This window comes from Schistocerca americana, chromosome X (genome assembly GCF_021461395.2).
Source record: "Schistocerca americana isolate TAMUIC-IGC-003095 chromosome X, iqSchAmer2.1, whole genome shotgun sequence".
NCBI classification, from domain to species: Eukaryota; Metazoa; Arthropoda; class Insecta; order Orthoptera; family Acrididae; genus Schistocerca; species Schistocerca americana.
Window position 1 is genome coordinate 403635085 of NC_060130.1, and position 18149 is coordinate 403653233.

The 18149-nt window shown below is 44.6% G+C and overlaps 1 protein-coding gene across 1 annotated transcript in view; it reads left to right on the forward strand.

The window, feature by feature from the left end:
- The first annotated feature begins 225 nt into the window (after positions 1-225).
- The window catches only part of LOC124556050 (liprin-alpha-1), a 406425-nt gene continuing 388501 nt past the window's right edge, over positions 226-18149 (forward strand). Inside the window, exon 1 of the mRNA XM_047130083.1 lies at positions 226-381. Within this exon, the coding sequence (XP_046986039.1) occupies positions 226-381 (156 nt within the window). The remainder of the gene's footprint in view (positions 382-18149) is intronic.

Here is an 18149-nt window from a genome sequence, read left to right on the forward strand (position 1 = left end):
CTCGGCGGCACCATTCTGATAGTCAGGGGAAACACTGTTGTCTGTGCGCTGTTGATAAATTTGATGTGAGATGAGTGAATGCCCCTCTGAATTTACACCAAAAACTTGCTCGAAGCAGTTGATCGTTTCGGGAAACACGGACATGGAGGCGAGTAAGACGAGAGTGACGGACAAGGTGTGCAGTGGCTATTGTGTGTGTACCGTGTGTGGCGCGGCGGTGTGATAATGAAGGAGGAGAGCACGGCCGGCGGTGGAGGTGGCGACGTGCTGGCGCTGCTGCAGGCCGTCTGCAACAACCCGAGCGCGCTGCGGCAGCTCGCGCAGAAGAACGGACAGCTTGTGCGCGCCTGCCCCTGCGTGCTCCACCTCGCCCTGCTGCAGGTACAATCAACATCACTTCTTTGTCAATGCCTACCACTTTCTTCACCCCATCTTTTACGTCTGCAGCTTATGCAGACCAGGACATATTATTCTGCCGATACCGCGCGTCTGGTCGACTCGTGACGCCCTCAAAAATAGTGCACATAAAACAGGTATCGAAATCCAATATCCATAAAATACCCGCAATTATAGTTATTGTGGTGACATCGTCACAACCAGATGGTCACTTCCTAACCTAGAGTAGACGTCGGGCTGACCCGCCTAACACAACGTACACTCCAAAAAATTATACAGAGGAAAAATACATGTAGTCATTGTCTTTTTCTGTCTCTGTTTGCACTCGTTTAACTTCACATGCCACAACATAATTACGTCACGGGTCAAAGGATACGTCCGGTATCGGTAGGTTCTAACCACCTACCTTAAGGCACACTGCAATTGAGGAACTGCACTAGTGTACAAAACTTAAGGACGAAAGTAACTTTCGCGCGAAGTGTCACAGCAAATATGAAACTTGGACCGTACATAAAAAGAATTGCTGCAGCATGCCACAAAAGAAAACCGAAAGAAATACGAAGGGCGATGAACAGAAATGACACGTTTACCATAAATTTTAGCTGGCGTCACATCTACAACTATTACATGCAGTGCTCGTGATTAAAGCATCCGCTACAGTTGTACAGTAATTTATTGACTGAAATCTTTGCACAAAGATTTCATTTTTGTGGAAAGACCTTCAGTCAGTAAATTACTGTACAACTCTAGCGGGCGTTTTAATCGTGAACTATGACACGTTTATTCAGATAAAATAATTATACTGAAGTCACCGCGAATTATGATGCTCCCCTCGACAGGGCGTGAGACCACAACGGACCGCAATGCACGCTCTGGAACGTGCTTCCATGATGGTCATGAGGTTGGTAAGAAATTATCATGGCAGGACGTTGCTGTCCTCCACCGGCGCGGTTGCCGACTTCTGCAATGTCTTTGGTGTATGTGAATGTGCTCCAGTACGTCTACCCGACGCAATCCTACACGTGTTCAGTAGGATTTAAATCGGGGGAACGGGCAGGCCAATCCATTCGCCGAATATCCTCTCGTTCCGAGAGCTGTTCCATCTGCGCTGTTCGATGGAGCAGCGGATTTTCGTCCAGTCTCCCAGTTGGTGCCTAATGCGCCCCTGAAAAGACACACATGGGCAACAAGTACAGTGTTACAATCACGTTGACCTTTGAGTGCACCGTGTTTAAAGATATGGAGGACAGTGCGCCATTTCAACATTATGCCTGCCCACGCTATAACACCTGCACCACCAGAACGATCTTGTTCGAAAATTTTCCTGGGTGCATTACGTGTTCCCGTATCTCGCCTTTTGCGGGCACGTCCAGAATTGCTATCCAGGCTAAATCTGCTCTCATCCGAGAAGAGCACGCGATCCCTCTCCTTGTTGGTCCAGTCCTTATGCTCCTGGCACAATCAGAAACGGTGCCGTCGATATGGAGGTGTCAGTGGAAAACGACGTATTGGTCAACGGGCAATGAGACCACCCCCACACAGTCACGGTGCCACTGCGAAGCGTGAGATTGCGGGCCTTGCAGTCCTGTTAAATTTAGTTGCAATTACACCCTCAGTTTGGCGTGGGTCCCTTCCTTCCTGTTGCAAAATGTAACTGTTATTGCTGCTATAGTTTGCGGCTTCTACTCCGGGCAGCCATGCCAGTGGTTCCGAAGCCGCCCCCCCCCCCCCCCCCCAATGCACGTACTTCGTTCTTGTTCCAGTTTCCCGATGATTCTTCCCCGTGGGAAGTCATCCGAATGTTGTCTCCCAGTCATATTGTATTGAAGGCCACCACCACCACAGTGCGCCGTAACTGCTCGCCGATTGACACACGCTTGTTTTCCCATTCTTTCAACTACCTCGTGTCCGCCCCTGGTAGCTTAGTGATCAGCGCGACGGAATGTCATACCTAACGGCTCAGGTTCGATTCCCGGCTGGAACGGAGATTTTCTCCGCTCTGGGACTGGGTGTTGTGTTGTCCTTATCATCGTCATTTCATCCCCATCGACACGCAAGTCGCCGAAGTGGCGTCAACTCGAAAGACTTGCATCAGGCGAACGGTCTACGCGACGGGAGTCCCTAGCCACACGGCATTTCCAACTACCTCGTGTTGTCGGGCCAGCCCCTTTTGGCGCTGCAGTCACGCTGACCTGATGCCGTGGATGTTAAGTCCAGCTTTCTGTGCAGGAGTGGGAGATTTCTAACAACGTACTCCCGCATATTCACTCATTTCCACTGATTTGGTAATATGTTAAGTTACTTTAACTGTCTCGTCCTGCCGCGCTGAGTGGCCGCGCGGTTTGAGGCGTCATGTCACGGACTACGCGGTCCCTCCCACCGGAGGTTCGAGTCCTCCCTCGGGCATGGGGGCGTGTGTGTGTGTGTGTGTGTGTGTGTGTGTGTGTGTGTGTGTGTGTGTGTTGTTGTTGTTAGCATAAGTTAGTTTAAGTAGTGTGTAAGTCTAGGGACCGATGACCTAAGCAGTTTGGTCCCTTAGGAATTTACACGCATTTGAACATTTGTCTCGTCCTTAAGTTTTGCAGAGCAGTGTAGTACCCTCTGCTCGCTGTTTAGAACAGCTACTGAGAGTACGAGGATCGTTCAACAAATAATGCCCCAATATTTTTACGCCCTTAAAATATGTACGAATATTGGAAAACCTCGTTTCAAGTACTTCATATTTGATGATTTTCGAAGTTTGGAATAGTTCCGACAGATGGCGGAGTCGTAGTGAACCACCAAAATTGATTTTACGCAAGACATTCGTTACAAGCAATGCTCTGTAACCCAATTCTTGGTGGTGGAAAAAGAAACCGTCGTGAACTCTCATAAACATTAGCGTGCAGTGTATTGTAATTTTGCAGTTCATAGGAGCTCTGGTGGACGAAGGGTAAAGAGAGCTAAAACGTTAGGAAGTGCAGATACACCACAACCGGTCACATTTGGTAAGTCTTGTCATGCCACTGTTCCGGACATGGTGCATCGCGTGTATGTCATTATTCGTACAGACCGGCGCATCCGAACTCGACAGTCAGCTCTGCAGCTATTGATGAGCATTGAAAGTGCGTGTGCAATGAAGGAGACTCTCGGATATTCCAAAGTGTGCTCAGGACAGGTTCCAACAGATCACAAAATTATTATTATTATTATTATTATTATTATTATTATTATTATTATTTAAGCCATTTCATCTGAGCTGTTCGAGCAGTGTGAGCCAAAGAATAGGCCTTTTCTGCCGTGGACCGTTACGGGTGACGAAACCTGGGTGCATCACTTTGAGCCGAAAAAAAAGAGGCAGTCACTGGAGTCGCACCACCAGCAATCACAAAAAAAAAAAAGTAATTCAGTGCGTCTAAGTGTACTGCAAGTCATGACGACAGTGTTGAGGTAGTGATGGTGTCATTATAGAGGATGTGTTGCCAATAGGGTCAACCATTAATTCAAGCGGCATATGTGAAGACTATGAGCAAAGTCCAAAACCATTTCCGACTTGTTCGGCCTGTGAAGAAGCCAAAATGAATCTTGCTCCAGCGCGACATTACGTGCCAACATAGAAGCATCAAAGCCCGGGAACACGCCGTCAAATTGGATTGGAGATCATTACTTCTTCCATCTTGTATCTCAGGCTTGGCGTCGTCGGACATCTATCTGTTTGGGCCCCTTAAAGTTTCTCTACGTGAGGCGCAGTTTGAAGATGATGAAAGCGTAATTCATGCAGCGAAAACATGGCTACGAGCGCAGGACAATAACTGTAACCAGCAGGGAATACATTATCTTAAACAACGCTAGCGTAAGGACACAGAACGTGATGGAGACTATGTAGAAAAATACTGCATGTAAAACAAATGTTGATTGATATCTTCACCAAATTATAACTCTTAAGAATAAATATGTTGAGAAAAAAAGTGTGGGTCATTACTTATGGAACTACCCTCGTATTAGTTCCCTAGAGGGATGCAATATCTTCTCCAGCATAGATACCACTCACTAGTGTTGTCAGGTCGTGAATTAGCGTAAATGGTCACCAGTGCATTTTAAATACGCATCAGCTTCCACACGATGGCCTAGTGATGGCCAACCGTGAATAAAGAACTGAGAAGTTTTCTCGAGAACTCTTGTCGAGTATTCGTATGCTTAGTTCTAAAAACAGACGCCCCTTTTCACGTTGTGGATCGGGTCGTGCCTCCGGCACTAGTTGCCAGAACAAGAGGTTTGATTGTTCATGGATGTGTATTCGTTTCAGTTTGTTTCTAGTTGCCTCCTCCTACGGGCATTTGGCCAATGCCTTTCACTTTTTGTGTGTGTGTTTGTGGAAAGGGGGGGCGGGGGGCGACATCGATTAGACGAATAGTTCCATTAAGATTGCATGGGAAAGACTGCATACCACAGCAAACATGCAAAACCAAAGTGTGTTTTTATGCAGAAAGCAAAATTGAATGAAAAAAAATTAACTGCAGGAAATTATGTACCCTTGCTTAATTTACATAAAACGATTTTGTCTTGAGTCCAGCAGATGACATGAAATCTCATATTGTGATACTTTAAACGAACGTAGCTCAAACATACGGTGCCTCCAAACACCTAGGCTGGACTCGAAAACATTCTGGGTTGTTGCGAGCTCAACAGACTAGCTGCTGCTGTCATTCTGATTCCGATGCAATAACCTGAGCATTTTCATCCGTATTGCACTTCAATCAGTAAGGCCTAAAATTACAATCTAACTTTCGTGACTGGTTCAGACACCTGTACATACTACTACTACTACTACTACTACTACTACTACTTATTCTCTTTACTCTCTCTTCACCCGCTTCAGCCATAATAACGGCCGGTGAAGCGTCTGTAGTGGTTGTAAGAGGAACTGCAGTGTTACTACAGGGATTATGGTTCATACAAAATACAAACCATTGGGGGTATGAAATATTTAACACCAACGTAAGATAACAAGGACACACACTGCCAAAACGGAAGCTTCTCCTCTGACATAACTCCGAGAGGGCCGCCAGGCTTAATTTTGTTGCCCTACGTGATGGATCACAATTAACATTGTACCATGCAATCACTCGAGGTTAGTAATTTTCTGCATTGTGTGGCGCAGTTGTAGTTACGAAGGTTTCTTCCCGTACACAACCCCGTGTGTCGAGTGCCGTGTGGTGGCGGCCTCAGCTACGAAGGTCAATTAGGCTCACATTCGGAATGTCATTTCTTGGTGTTAACACGGGGCTCTGAAGCTATGGAACAGAATGAGAAACGAGATTCATTGCATTCGGCAGTCGTGCCCTCAAGCACCAGGGAGAATTACATCATGGACATCGAAGCAGGGTTGCAAACAAGAAAAAAGAAGTTTGCTCTTCCATGAAACAATTTAGAAAAGCATAATTCAATACTTGTGCCCTCGTTTCACCGTATTCAATGTCAGTAGCTACATTTTCAACGAGTGACTGATCTTTTTACTGGTTATACAGAGAACCAAAGGTTCCCGGTGCTTTTTGAGAGTTTGTAGACAATTTTATTTTCAAATTGATTATAGATTTCTCTGATGCGATTCCACTGAGCTGGCTCCCAGAACATTAAATCTCTTGGCTGGTCTAACACTGTAAATGGAATATGGGCTTTCCTTTCTACGGACAGTGCCTGACTAAACAAAATATTCAGAACGATTTGATTTTCTCTCTCCTCGTGCAATTTAACCCAAGAGAGTACAGTAATTAGGTTTCTTCGATTTATGTTTCAAAACTTGAACACTGATTGAGGCCACTGTCGTCCATACTCCCTGCGTCACTGGTGTTTCGCAATTTGCTGAAAAGCTTCACGGCAATCAACGAGAAAACAGAGCCGCTGTTTGTTGGAAGCCAAAGAGGACATCTACGAAGGCAAGTACTTGTATATACGAAGTAACGCATTGAAAACATACAGCTTATGTTGTTACGTGCCATGCTATCAATGCCTAAACTTCTGGTTGCGATATTTTCCTATAGAACAACTCTCAATTTATGTCTGTTTTTGCTTGAACAATAAATTAGACTGGTGAGCCAAAACAAATGACCATTGCCCGCCATGCTGCTTGCTGACGATGAGGACACGTGACGCGTAAAGTTGCGCCCACACGATGCCTTCTTTCTTTTCAACTTTTTGTTTGCATGCGCATAAATTTCCAACAGCGCAACTGCGCGTGCACATTTCTGTATGCGTAATTTCGTGAAAATGGAGGCCGTGCGTAATACTTATTGCTTTTGCTTATAACCTCCCTTAAATATTTCTCAATTTCAGGAATAATCAATGAAATGCTTTGTTTTGAACTGTGAAATAAATAGATCAAACTGGTATTTGTGTCGTGAGTTACTAGCTAACGAAATGTTACTGCTAGCTTTATCGCTGCTGTTTCACAAGCAGGAAATCCAAAATCTCGCTGTGACTTGTTCATAAAATTTGCAAACAAAACGTCGTCGTCACTTGATATTTCTCGTACTCCTATTATTTGATACTTCTTTACCTACACTCGCGTTTGGCCGGCCGAAGTGGCCGTGCGGTTAAAGGCGCTGCAGTCTGGAACCGCAAGACCGCTACGGTCGCAGGTTCGAATCCTGCCTCGGGCATGGATGTTTGTGATGTCCTTAGGTTAGTTAGGTTTAACTAGTTCTAAGTTCTAGGGGACTAATGACCTCAGCAGTTGAGTCCCATAGTGCTCAGAGCCAGAGCCACTCGCGTTTGAATTTTCCTCTTTCTGTTGCCTTTTCATCACAATAAACGCAGCACAAACTCTCAGGCAAAGGAGGTTATCGATAGTAGACTGCTTGCGGAATGAGGGAAATGCCTACATGTGTTTTTCCACAAACTTTTATGCATGCCCTTTCATTCCTATGCGACTGCGATTGCGTACGTGGAGAGACACATCGTGTTGACATACCTTAAGCGAAGTAAATGAGTGGAGCTGAGACGAATGGAGAATCGTTCTAGCGACGTTATGGGCTGCAAACTGAGAAATGAACTGACATAAGCGACCTTCACAAAGGGAGATGGTTATGATCCGCCGCCTGGGAACGAGCATCTTGTAAACGGCGAAGATGGTTTACTGTCTGCGTGCTACTGTTGTGCGCGTCTATGGAAAGTGGTTGAAGGACGTCGAAACCTCATGTAGACGACAAGGTGTTCGACGTCCACGCCTCATAAGAGAACGTGGAGGTCGGAGGCTTGCCCATGCTGTTAAGTAGACGTGTGGCAGATACAACGACAGAGTACAATACTGGTGCATGCTGAAGCATTTTGGAGCACACCTTTCAGTGCACATTGTCGAACGTGGAGCTCCGCAGCACACAATCCCTGTGTGTTCCCTTGTTGATTCAACGACATCATCAGTTACGATTGCAGTGGGGAAGGGGTTTTCGATAATGGGCAGTGGATAAGTGAAACATGTTGCGTCGTCGGGTAAGTTACAGTTCTTGTTACACCAGCTCAGTGGTCATGTCTGGATACACCGCCGCCCAGGAGAACGGCTGACCGAAAAAAATGCACCAGTGGGAACGGTATTATGAAGATACATTATGTGGGGAGCATTCACCTGGGCTTCCTTGACACATGGGATAGGCACCATGACAGCTGTGGACTAACTGAAGCTTTTGCGGACCGCTTATATTGATTCATGCTTGATGTCTTCCCCGATAGCTATGGCACCTTCCATCAGGATGGCTGTCCGTGTCACAAGGCCAGAATCGTGATACGGTGATTTGAGGAGGATTAAAGCTGTTATCAACCTGCAGTTTGGTATGAACGCTAAAGTGTTTTAGTAGACATGGTCCCATTGCATCTTTCGAATAGTTGGATTTGGAATTACGGCGCGACGCGGAATTTTTCACATGGACAAATCATTGCCGGAGGTGGAGTGAATAGCGACAAAAAAAATCTAGGATGGACCAAGGAATGAACCGACCCCTTTATCTTTGTTGCTTGACAATTAACATCTAAGCTTACCGAACTACGTTATGTATATTAATAAATACAAATAAAATAAACTATTTTGATTGTAGAACAATTTAGCTTCCCGTCCACGCGCTCTTAGAAGTCGAAATAACCCCTCGTTCAGGAAGAAGTAAATTCATGCCGTGGTTCACATATGTGTAAGTGGGTTCGACGGCTGGCACTCTATAGCCAATCAAGTAATCTTTTCCGCAAATGTAGCAAACCGGACACGCGGCCAACACGATCATATCAGTTATAAAGAGAGATCAAACACGTGCAGAAGTACTTAACAAATATTTAACGTAACCAACAGTGTCACAGGTGTCTTGAAAAGCTCTAAATTCTCACCGGGTTATAGGACAAAGTTATGATACGAGATCCGCATCTGTAAGACAACGTTTCTAATTCTCGTCAAATCATCTTGATTTATTTTCCATAATTTCTTTAAATTAGTGGGCTGGTGCCATTGAAAAGACCACGGATGATTTCCTGTTTTATTACTTTTTGTTCTGTCTGTAATGATTTAGCCGTTGATAGGTCGTAAACGCTATTAATCTTCCCAACTCTTCCCCACCATAAATGATCAGACTTATTATGGAAAGACTACATTTTAATAAAGAGTACCCTTGCAAATTACAAACAATTCTTAAAAATTGCACGTAATTGTTAAGTTTGGGAAAGTTAAGGCGTTAATAAACACAACATAAATTCTGTCGAGTTGGAATGACATTTAGAGGGTAATAATTTCGTGCGGCTCAGTGACTCCGTGCAAGTCTTTCGAATGGGCTCCACTTCGGCCACATACCACGGTTATACAACTCGGGAAAGGGGATCTACAGTTCCTCGTGGAATCGAAACCACGTGCCGTTTCTGGTAAATCTCCACACCAATCAGCGGTGAACATTGAATTAAAACGTAGATCGAAAAATCCGATCGAGATTCGATCTCGTGGCCTTTCGGCTTTAGGCGTACACTTTACTGCTGGACCACCAGGAAATTTGAAAATTCGTGATAAGTTCCTATGGGACTGATCTGCTGAGTTCATCGATCCCTCGGTTTACACGCGACATATTCTAACTGAAACTAACTTACGCTAAGGATAACACACACCCATGCCCGAGGGAGGATTCGAGCCGCCAACTGGGGGAGCCGCGCGACCCGTGGCAAGGCGCCTCAGACTACGCGGCTACCCTTCTCCCGCTGGACCACCAGGCCCCAAAACATTGAGGTGACTACAGCATGGTGGATGTTATACCTTGATTGCTAAATCCGTAATGATACATACGAAAATCAGTCGCACACCACTTTGAAAACCCGGCCGCAGTGGGCGAGCGGCTCTAGGCGCTTCAGTCTGGAACCGCGCGACCGCTACGATCGCAGGTTCGAATCCTGCCTCGGGCATGGATGTGTGTGATGTCCTTGGGTTAGTTAGGTTTAAGTAGTTCTAAGTTCTAGGGGACTGATGACCACAGATGTTAAGTCCCATAGTGCTCAGAGCCATTTTTGAACCACTTTGAAAAGTATCTAGCTTGAGTGACGTGTTTTTGATGCAAGCAGACCCGTCCTTTCTACTTGCTGCTTCGCATAGTTCTGTTGGGCTCTTTCTTTCCTACGGTTACCATTGCTGTCTCTTCGACGCAGGTATCAGTAGTCGAACTCCACCTCAACCTTTCCCTGGTTTTATTCGGATAAAGTATATCTGGCTTTAATATGCAACTAGTCGTGATATTCTGCTAAAGCTCATTATTCTGAAGTTTGTTCGGGCCACATTCAGCGAAAACGCTTTATGCCCCAGTCTTAATGATTTTCTTTGCTCTCGACATATTAGGTTGAAGAATGCGGGCCGGCCAGAGTGGCCGAGTGGTTAAAGGCGCTGCAGTCTGGAACCGCGCGACCGCTGCGGTCGCAGGTTCGAGTCCTGCCTCGGGCATGGATGTATGTGATATCCTTAGGTTTGTTAGGTTTAAGTAGTTCTAAGTTCTAGGGGACCACAGCAGTTGAGTCCCATAGTGCTCAGAGCCATTTGAACCATTTGAAGAATGCGGATGATGTGGTTGTGATGGTGGTGCTCACAGTCGATTCAATCCCGTTTGTTTTATCTGGTAAGCAGTGCTTCGTGTTTAGAGACGGAAGACCCACTTCTACCACGAAGAACAACTTACGTAGCGGTAATATCATCTCTTAATCATGTTTACAGGTCCTGTCGGCAGTGTATTGAGGAAGGAGTTTGTTTGCGTTTCCTTTTATGTACGTGAGGATGTTTGCGGATGTATAATGCTATGCGTATTTTCGATAGTATTAGAGAAGGGAATGATGATGTTATTGTCAACGCTGAATGGTTTGAACCTTTATTCACCAAGGCTTGAACTGAATGAAGCAACCAATAAAAACGCAGTGTGGTGGCATCTGCGTAACTGGGAGGCGGGTTTTCATCGACCACCAATTATTAATAGAGTCGTTTTGTGTTGCCAGATCAAAGCAGTGCTGCACGTCACAGGCTATTGATCGCAGTCCCCTGAGCGCGCTACACATAAGAGTCCACGTGTTAGTCATCCGAAGAAACTGTACTCACGTTGTTATTGACTCGCTTCAGCTACTGGTGTGGCGTGCCATTGGCCGTGTGTGATATAATCAGCACGCCACGCTTAATGTGTGCCGGTTCATCGCGTGCGCGTACACGGGCTTCTGCCTTGCCGCGTTACCTCCCGCTAGACAAAGGCACCGCCTCCAATCTAAAGATGCATGTCCACCTTCCCAGCCATCTGTTGCACTACATGTAAGCTCAACAATTGTGTTTCCGAAGGCTAGGCTTCTGATGTCAGATTGAGATATATACCCAACGTTCAAGGCGGGTCGCCATGTCCCATCTCACAATCTCTCGTAACATAATGTAAGAAAGCAACTTTCACACATTTCACTAATACTGCGCCCCATGTCTACTTCTGTTCCACAAGCTAAGTGACATTTTCGTGAGAGGTACATTAACTAGTCCCTTAAGTTGTAAATGATATTGCCGGCCGAAGTGGCCGTGCGGTTCTAGGCGCTGCAGTCTGGAACCGCGAGACCGCTACGGTCGCAGATTCGAATCCTGCCTCGGGCATGGATGTGTGTGATGTCCTTAGGTTAGTTAGGTTTAACTAGTTCTAAGTTCTAGGGGACTAATGACCTCAGAAGTAGAGTCCCATAGTGCTCAGAACCATTTGACCCATTTTTTTTTGTAAATGATATTGGAGAAAGTAAACAACAAATAAAAAGTGTAGCATTGTTTTGTAGTATGACATCAGGTATAAATCGGTGTTTAAAGCTATTGGATATTATCGCATGCATACATTTTTATAACCACGTTTTTATTTCCAAATGACAGTGCGGTAACAGTATGTTGCCCCAGGCCGCTTTGCTTCAGTCTGAATGATGTACGTATTGTGTAACATTGACTACGAAATTTTTTTTAATAGTGAGACTGGTGTAACACGATAACACGCCTTTAGAATACAGTATCGAAGCCATCATCTTTAATTTCTTTGCAGCTAGGTTTTTATGTTTTCTTTAAATGCATTGGAAGAAAGATGGCATTCACAGCTGTAAGAGCACATGTCGTGGTTATTATTTGGCGGTGGAATTTCTATTGTATTGAGCTTTCCTGACTCTGAAATTCTGTGGCCGACAAGAATAATTGTGTGGCCGACAGGAATTCGAGCCTGCTCACTCTCCTTTCGCTGGCACTGCTTTCACCGATTGTGCGAGTCAGGCGTGGCTCGAAGCTTCTTTCTCCAATAGAGACTGGATTAGTCTCTAACATTGAGGTGCACTCAGTTATGTCGAGTATCTAGTTCACAGTGCTGATCTTTCAGGAAGTCTATTTGCTACTCTCCACTGCTTTCGTTTTTAGAGATACCACAGAGTTAAGGTAGTTCAGTGCGTACTTCAAGAATCTATATTTTTCAAGTACCGAAGCAACTGTCAGTGTAGGTGCGTTGTGCAGTTGCAAGATGACTTTTTTCCCACTCGTTCTTTGGCAATTTTCACATTTCTTCATCATAGCCGCTACAAGACTTGTGTGGTATTCATCCGTTCTTGTTTTATTCGTTGCAAGGTAATCGATATGTGCAGTCCCTTTTGAATCAAACACTGGCAGTAAACTTATTCGCCAAATGAATTAGACCTCGTCTTTTTTCAGACAGATGTATCACCTTGCACCCACTGCTTTCATTGCGTTCCGTTTCTGACTCGAAGTAGTGAACTGTCGTCTCACGCAGAGAAAGAAATCGCTGCGCACAGTCAATCCGATTAAAAAATAAAAAAAGATCAGCACTCATGGAAATTTACTTTATCCTTTGTTTTGTTCAGCTTCAGAAAACGCGTCGCACAGTTGGCTCGAACTATTCCCATAGTTAATTAATCGTCTGGAACATCCCGGGAATGACTGTGTCAGCTATTTTACACACACTCGTCCAATTTTGCAGTTGCTCGACATTTTCGTTTGTAATGGCAGTATTGAGATTTTTATTCGCATGTATCGTCTTGGAGAGAAATAAGATGATGATGATGATGATGATGATGATGATGAAATAAGGCAAGTGATGGGATTGAAGGAGCAGTCTTTTCATAAACATTCACCAACTTTGGATGAATTCCTGTTGGCTCTAAACTGTTCCAAAACAAAGAAATGTAGATCCGTACTGCAGTCTACTTTATCAATTCAACGAAACATAGACAACAGAGTTTCTACACTGAGCTTTTAAATTAAACTACTCCTCAGCCTTTGGACATGAAGTATTGCGAAAATGTTCGAACACATCAAGAACAAAATTGTGTACGTATGTACCTGTCCAGGTCGAGAACTTTCACCTTGCCGTTGTATTAAGGACCTAAATCTGCTGCATAAGCGGAGTTTAGGTTGTTCATAGGGCAACCATTTCTAATTAATAGTGCATAAACGTTTGAATTTGGACGCAACGGGGTTCTCAGTAGTATTCCGTTATTGAAATCGTACGATGTTTCGTTAGGCTGTCTGTTCAGAACGGAAAACAGTAACTTTTATAAAAGTCCTCGTTTGTTGCTGTTTTTATCAACCTTAAAATTTGAGGAAGTATCGTATTAACTGAATAGTACTCTAGCCCGTGTTACGTTTTGATGAAGGTGGCAGAGAAATGCTGTTGACATCTGCTTTGGGCCCTTCAAATAGCGTCATATTTTATTAACTTACCTATCTGAGAAGTGTTCTGCAAATAATTTTCTCAGAAACAGTATGATAATTGGAAAAATATTTATAAAGTCCGTTTCTGTGCGGTAAGACGATCATTAGCTTCTACAGATTTTGGCCCTCAATTTTCAGTGTTAGTCCTGCAATAATAAAAAGTACGTACGTATAGACTCGAAGATAGAGGCAATCTCTTATGACTTTTCCGTGGTTCATTAGTGAACTTGGTCCGAGACTACAAAGATACGACTTCTGCATTGTGAGAACAGCGTTGGTCATTCATATCATTCATAAGGTAAAGAATATAGGAAATACAAATGTATTTATTAACAATACTACTAACAAACCAACGATTACATAATTTCATTAACTTCACAACGTAGTCACTGTGACTACCGAAGCGTTCGCCGTACCTAGATACGAGGTGAAGGTTCAAACGGCTCTGAGCACTATGGGACTTAACTTCAGAGGTCATCAGTTCCCTAGAACTTAGAACTGCTTAAACCTAACTAACCTAAGGACATCACACACATCCATGCCCGAGGCAGGATTCGAACCTGCGACCGTAGTGGTCGCGCGGTTCCAGACTGTAGCGCCTACAACCGCTCGGCCACACCGGCCGGCACGAGGTGAAGTATTCCATTCGCTTGCCGTGCAGTCGCTTTGTTATTCAAGTAGTTGACAATATGCAGAAAATCCTCATCGGTCGCAAAGTGTGTCGTAGCAAGGCATTCCTTAACGACTGCGAATACCCGAATGTCCAGTTGTTGATTGTACGTAGGATAAACAAATGCGTCCCATCGGTATTAAGCGTACAGTAATACCTTGAATTAGAAATTTTAGACTCGACAGATTGCCTTTACGGCGTTTCTTCATAATAATCAGAAAGTAGTACAGTAAGCATCCGAACTTAAATCAGGAAGCAGACGTCATCAGATTTTTGGGTGATTAAGTTGTTTTTGTGACGATTGAATGTGATGCCATTGAACAAATATTGCCTTTTTCGTGGTATTAGAGACAATATGCGTAATGTAATGTAGCATAGTGGAAGACAGGCTGTGTGGGCTGCGGCTGGCGGTGTGCGTGCGGGCTATGACGCGCTGCAGGCGGTGTTCCGTGCCAACGAGCGGGCTCGCGTGTTCGCCACTGGCCGCTCGTCGCTGTGATTCAATACTGCCGCTACAGCGTCGTTATACTGTCCTTCCACAGGCGTCTCCCATGTCTAAATAAATAATCGTTTTTGAGATTCTTAAAACAACAATTTCTCAACGTCAGTCACGTTTACTTTCCGATGTTTATTTTCAAGACGCGTTTCGGCAACATGTTGCTATCATCCAGTGTCTGTTACCTACACGTCAATTATTAATTACCAACACGTGTCTGATGGCGAAAAGATTTAATGCTCGATGTTCCATTGAGGTTGTGTTCCGAATATTATTGCTCGGGCCCAGAAAGGTTAATGTATTTTAATGTGCACCATTACGCATGTTGTATATTTAATTAATCCCAGTGATCCCATGATATACTTGTTTTCCTTATCCGCGGTCTGGAACCGCGCGACCGCTACAGTCGCAGGTTCGAATCCTGCCTCGGGCATGAATGTGTGTGCTGTCCATAGGTTGGTTAGGATTAATTAGTTATAAGTTCTAGGGGACTGATGACCTCAGATGTTAAGTCCCATAATGCTCAGAGCCATTTGAACCATCACTTCATACTTTTTCCTACAGTTCTGTACGTGCCACAGTTTCCTCAGCTACTTAAGATAATATACACACTGAGAAAACAGGCATTTTTTGTACAAGCATTTTTATATCACGCCTCATGTTGCACAGTGTGGTTACCATCGAATAATTGGGTAAACATTCTCTATACCGCTTGAGCCTCCTACCGCACGAGGTAAGTCAGTCATGTAAATTCTGTGTGAACTTTCTCGTATTACTCTTATTCAGCGAAGTACTTCACTTTTTGATAACTCGCCATTTTCTCCCATTGTGGTGCCAATCTGCGAAATTTCGCTCGAAGGTACCTACAATCTTCCTCTGTAATGGTGCGATTACGTGGCGCTATGCGACGTCACCCTCGGGGACGACGATGCTTCAAACAGCCAGGTGTGGATACATGCGGAAAAAAAGGCCACATCTTAGACGTTTCTCACCCCAATTCCCATCCAAAGCCATCGGACGTGCCACACAATGGGAAGATCGTCACGCCTCTCCTTATCCACGTCTCACCTGTTATGTCGACTCCTCTGCGACCACGTAAGTACCGCGACGCCCAGCGTTGAAATCGCACTGTTTTCTTATGGGTGGCTTAAGAAAACATTTTGGATACTTTGCTGCTTAGAATCGGCACGAAAACGTCTCAGGGGGTGTCATAAATGGCGTGTATGGAACCAGCCCTTCCCTTGGGACGTTCATTTTCACACATTTCGCAGTCGAAAATGACAGCTGTCATTGCGATGTGCAACAGGATGATGTTCTTTACAAGCTTTAACATTGCTGAAACCCCCGGACAATTGAACCCTTCACTAAGGTCATCACAGGGCTGCAACACCAGTGGACTTCATTTCGGCCCTTTCGAGTGCAACGGGACCGCAATTTTTGTTCTGTTATGAAAGGGGAGAGGGCGACCACAAGGGACCTTTCAATTCCATTCGACGAACTCTGAACGTCGTCCGAAACCGCAAAGGGTGTTTATGCCTTTCCAGCCCTCCTTATTTGCGTCCTCCTGTGGTGTGTGCATGGGAGGATGCAACGTTGAATAAAATGACAAGGGGACCGTCTAAGGCTCCCCAGTTTAGCAGCAATCTCGGCGCCACCCGTACATTTTTGCTGGGCATTTTACAAATTTATCTGTGCAGAGAGACCCATCCGGCGATTCCTAACCGTCGGCGGGGTAGGCAACCCTCTTGAGACCGTTAGGAATTTGCATACAGCGAGCACGCGCTAAAGTCTTAAGGGTTGCTTGTCCTACTAACTGGTAGGCAGTGGTGGATGAGAGTATCTGTGCAGACTTTCGTTGTCTCCAACACAGGTGCACAAGTGATACCGTGTGTGTTCCCGAACTGAGGTCTTAGAGGAACACTTCGCCGTTTTACTCACGCAAATGTCACTGTCACTCCCCTCTCCAGTTCACATGCCACAGGAATGTGTGGAAAAATGGAGGCGTGAAGAAGACTAAACACCTTTCTCAGTTTCGGATCACGTTCGCATTTCGTCGAATGGTTTTGAACGGTCCCCAGTAATTACCCCTATATAAAAGAGCAAAATCTGCGGTCACATTACACTCCACAGGGGAGAGAGACGTTCAGTGGGGTTGCAACCCCATAATATCCTTGGACAAGGGTTGAATCGTCTCGGGGGTGTCAGCAGTGCCCAAGGGCGTCAAGAACGTGGCACTGTTGCACAATGTACTGCCAACTGCTGTATTCGACTGTGAAGTATGTGAAGAAGAACGTCCTAGGGAAGTAGCTTTTAATTCACGTGACTTATGACACCACCTGATGCATTTTCGTGTAGATTCTGAGCAGCAGTGTGTGTGGAATGTTTTCCTCGCCCACCCGTAAGAAACCCTCGTGATTTCAACACTGGGCGTCTCCGAGCCCCAGGGTGATGTCGCAGAGCGGCCCGTTTATGCACCATTACAGAACAAGCTTATAGGCACCAAATTTCGAACTTGTGCGTCGCAATAAGAGTAAATGAATTTTTCGTAAGATCACCCTTTAATTTTGTAAGTGTTGGGTAGTTTCCTAGAAGACATAGGAACTGCAAAACGGTGGCGTTTAACTGCTCGAAAGAACTGTGTTAAAGAGAAAATGGTCTAGGGAATCTGTAACTTAATTCAGCGGGACTGTTCTGTGTGTTGTTGTGCTAGGCTCTTTCATCGTGAAATTGCTGTTAAAGTGGTGACTAGAGTCTTGCGTAAAAGTATCATCATAAACATGTGTTAATTGTCTCTGAAATTCATAAGCTACTAAAACACTGTAGGTTGACGTGCAAATGAAAATAGTGATAGTATTTCGATTAACAGCCATAAAATTATTCAGTTTTTGACTCAATGTGTTCGTGCTCTTCTTGAGTTGGGATTTACATGACCTTTCCAAATAGTTACTGGTGAGTGCCGCAATGCTTCCTATTAAAAGGCCTAGGCTCCTTCTCCTGCGCAGTTATATTTTTAAATAAGGTGATCAATGTTTTTCGACGTAAACAAGAATTTTAGTGTTCATCGGAACACCTCTCTCCAGTGATACATGTTAGTTTGTATTTGAACGTCACTTTACATTTCTGGTTGTTTTGAACAGAACAGCGGCAACACGTACAGAGTTTCGAAGAGTGTCGAAACACGTAACCACCAAAGAGTGCCGATTCAGTGTAGCTACTCAGGCTAGGGACTGTAAATACTCCAAGTCTTTCCGAGATAGAACAAGATATTGTACGTGGGTGGCATTCTGTTTCATACCTTTAGTTGGTGCTGGGTACATATCAGTTTGATTTTATTTGTATTCTCATTATGTTATGTTAAATTAAGATTTGCTACAAGGAATTTTTATATTAAT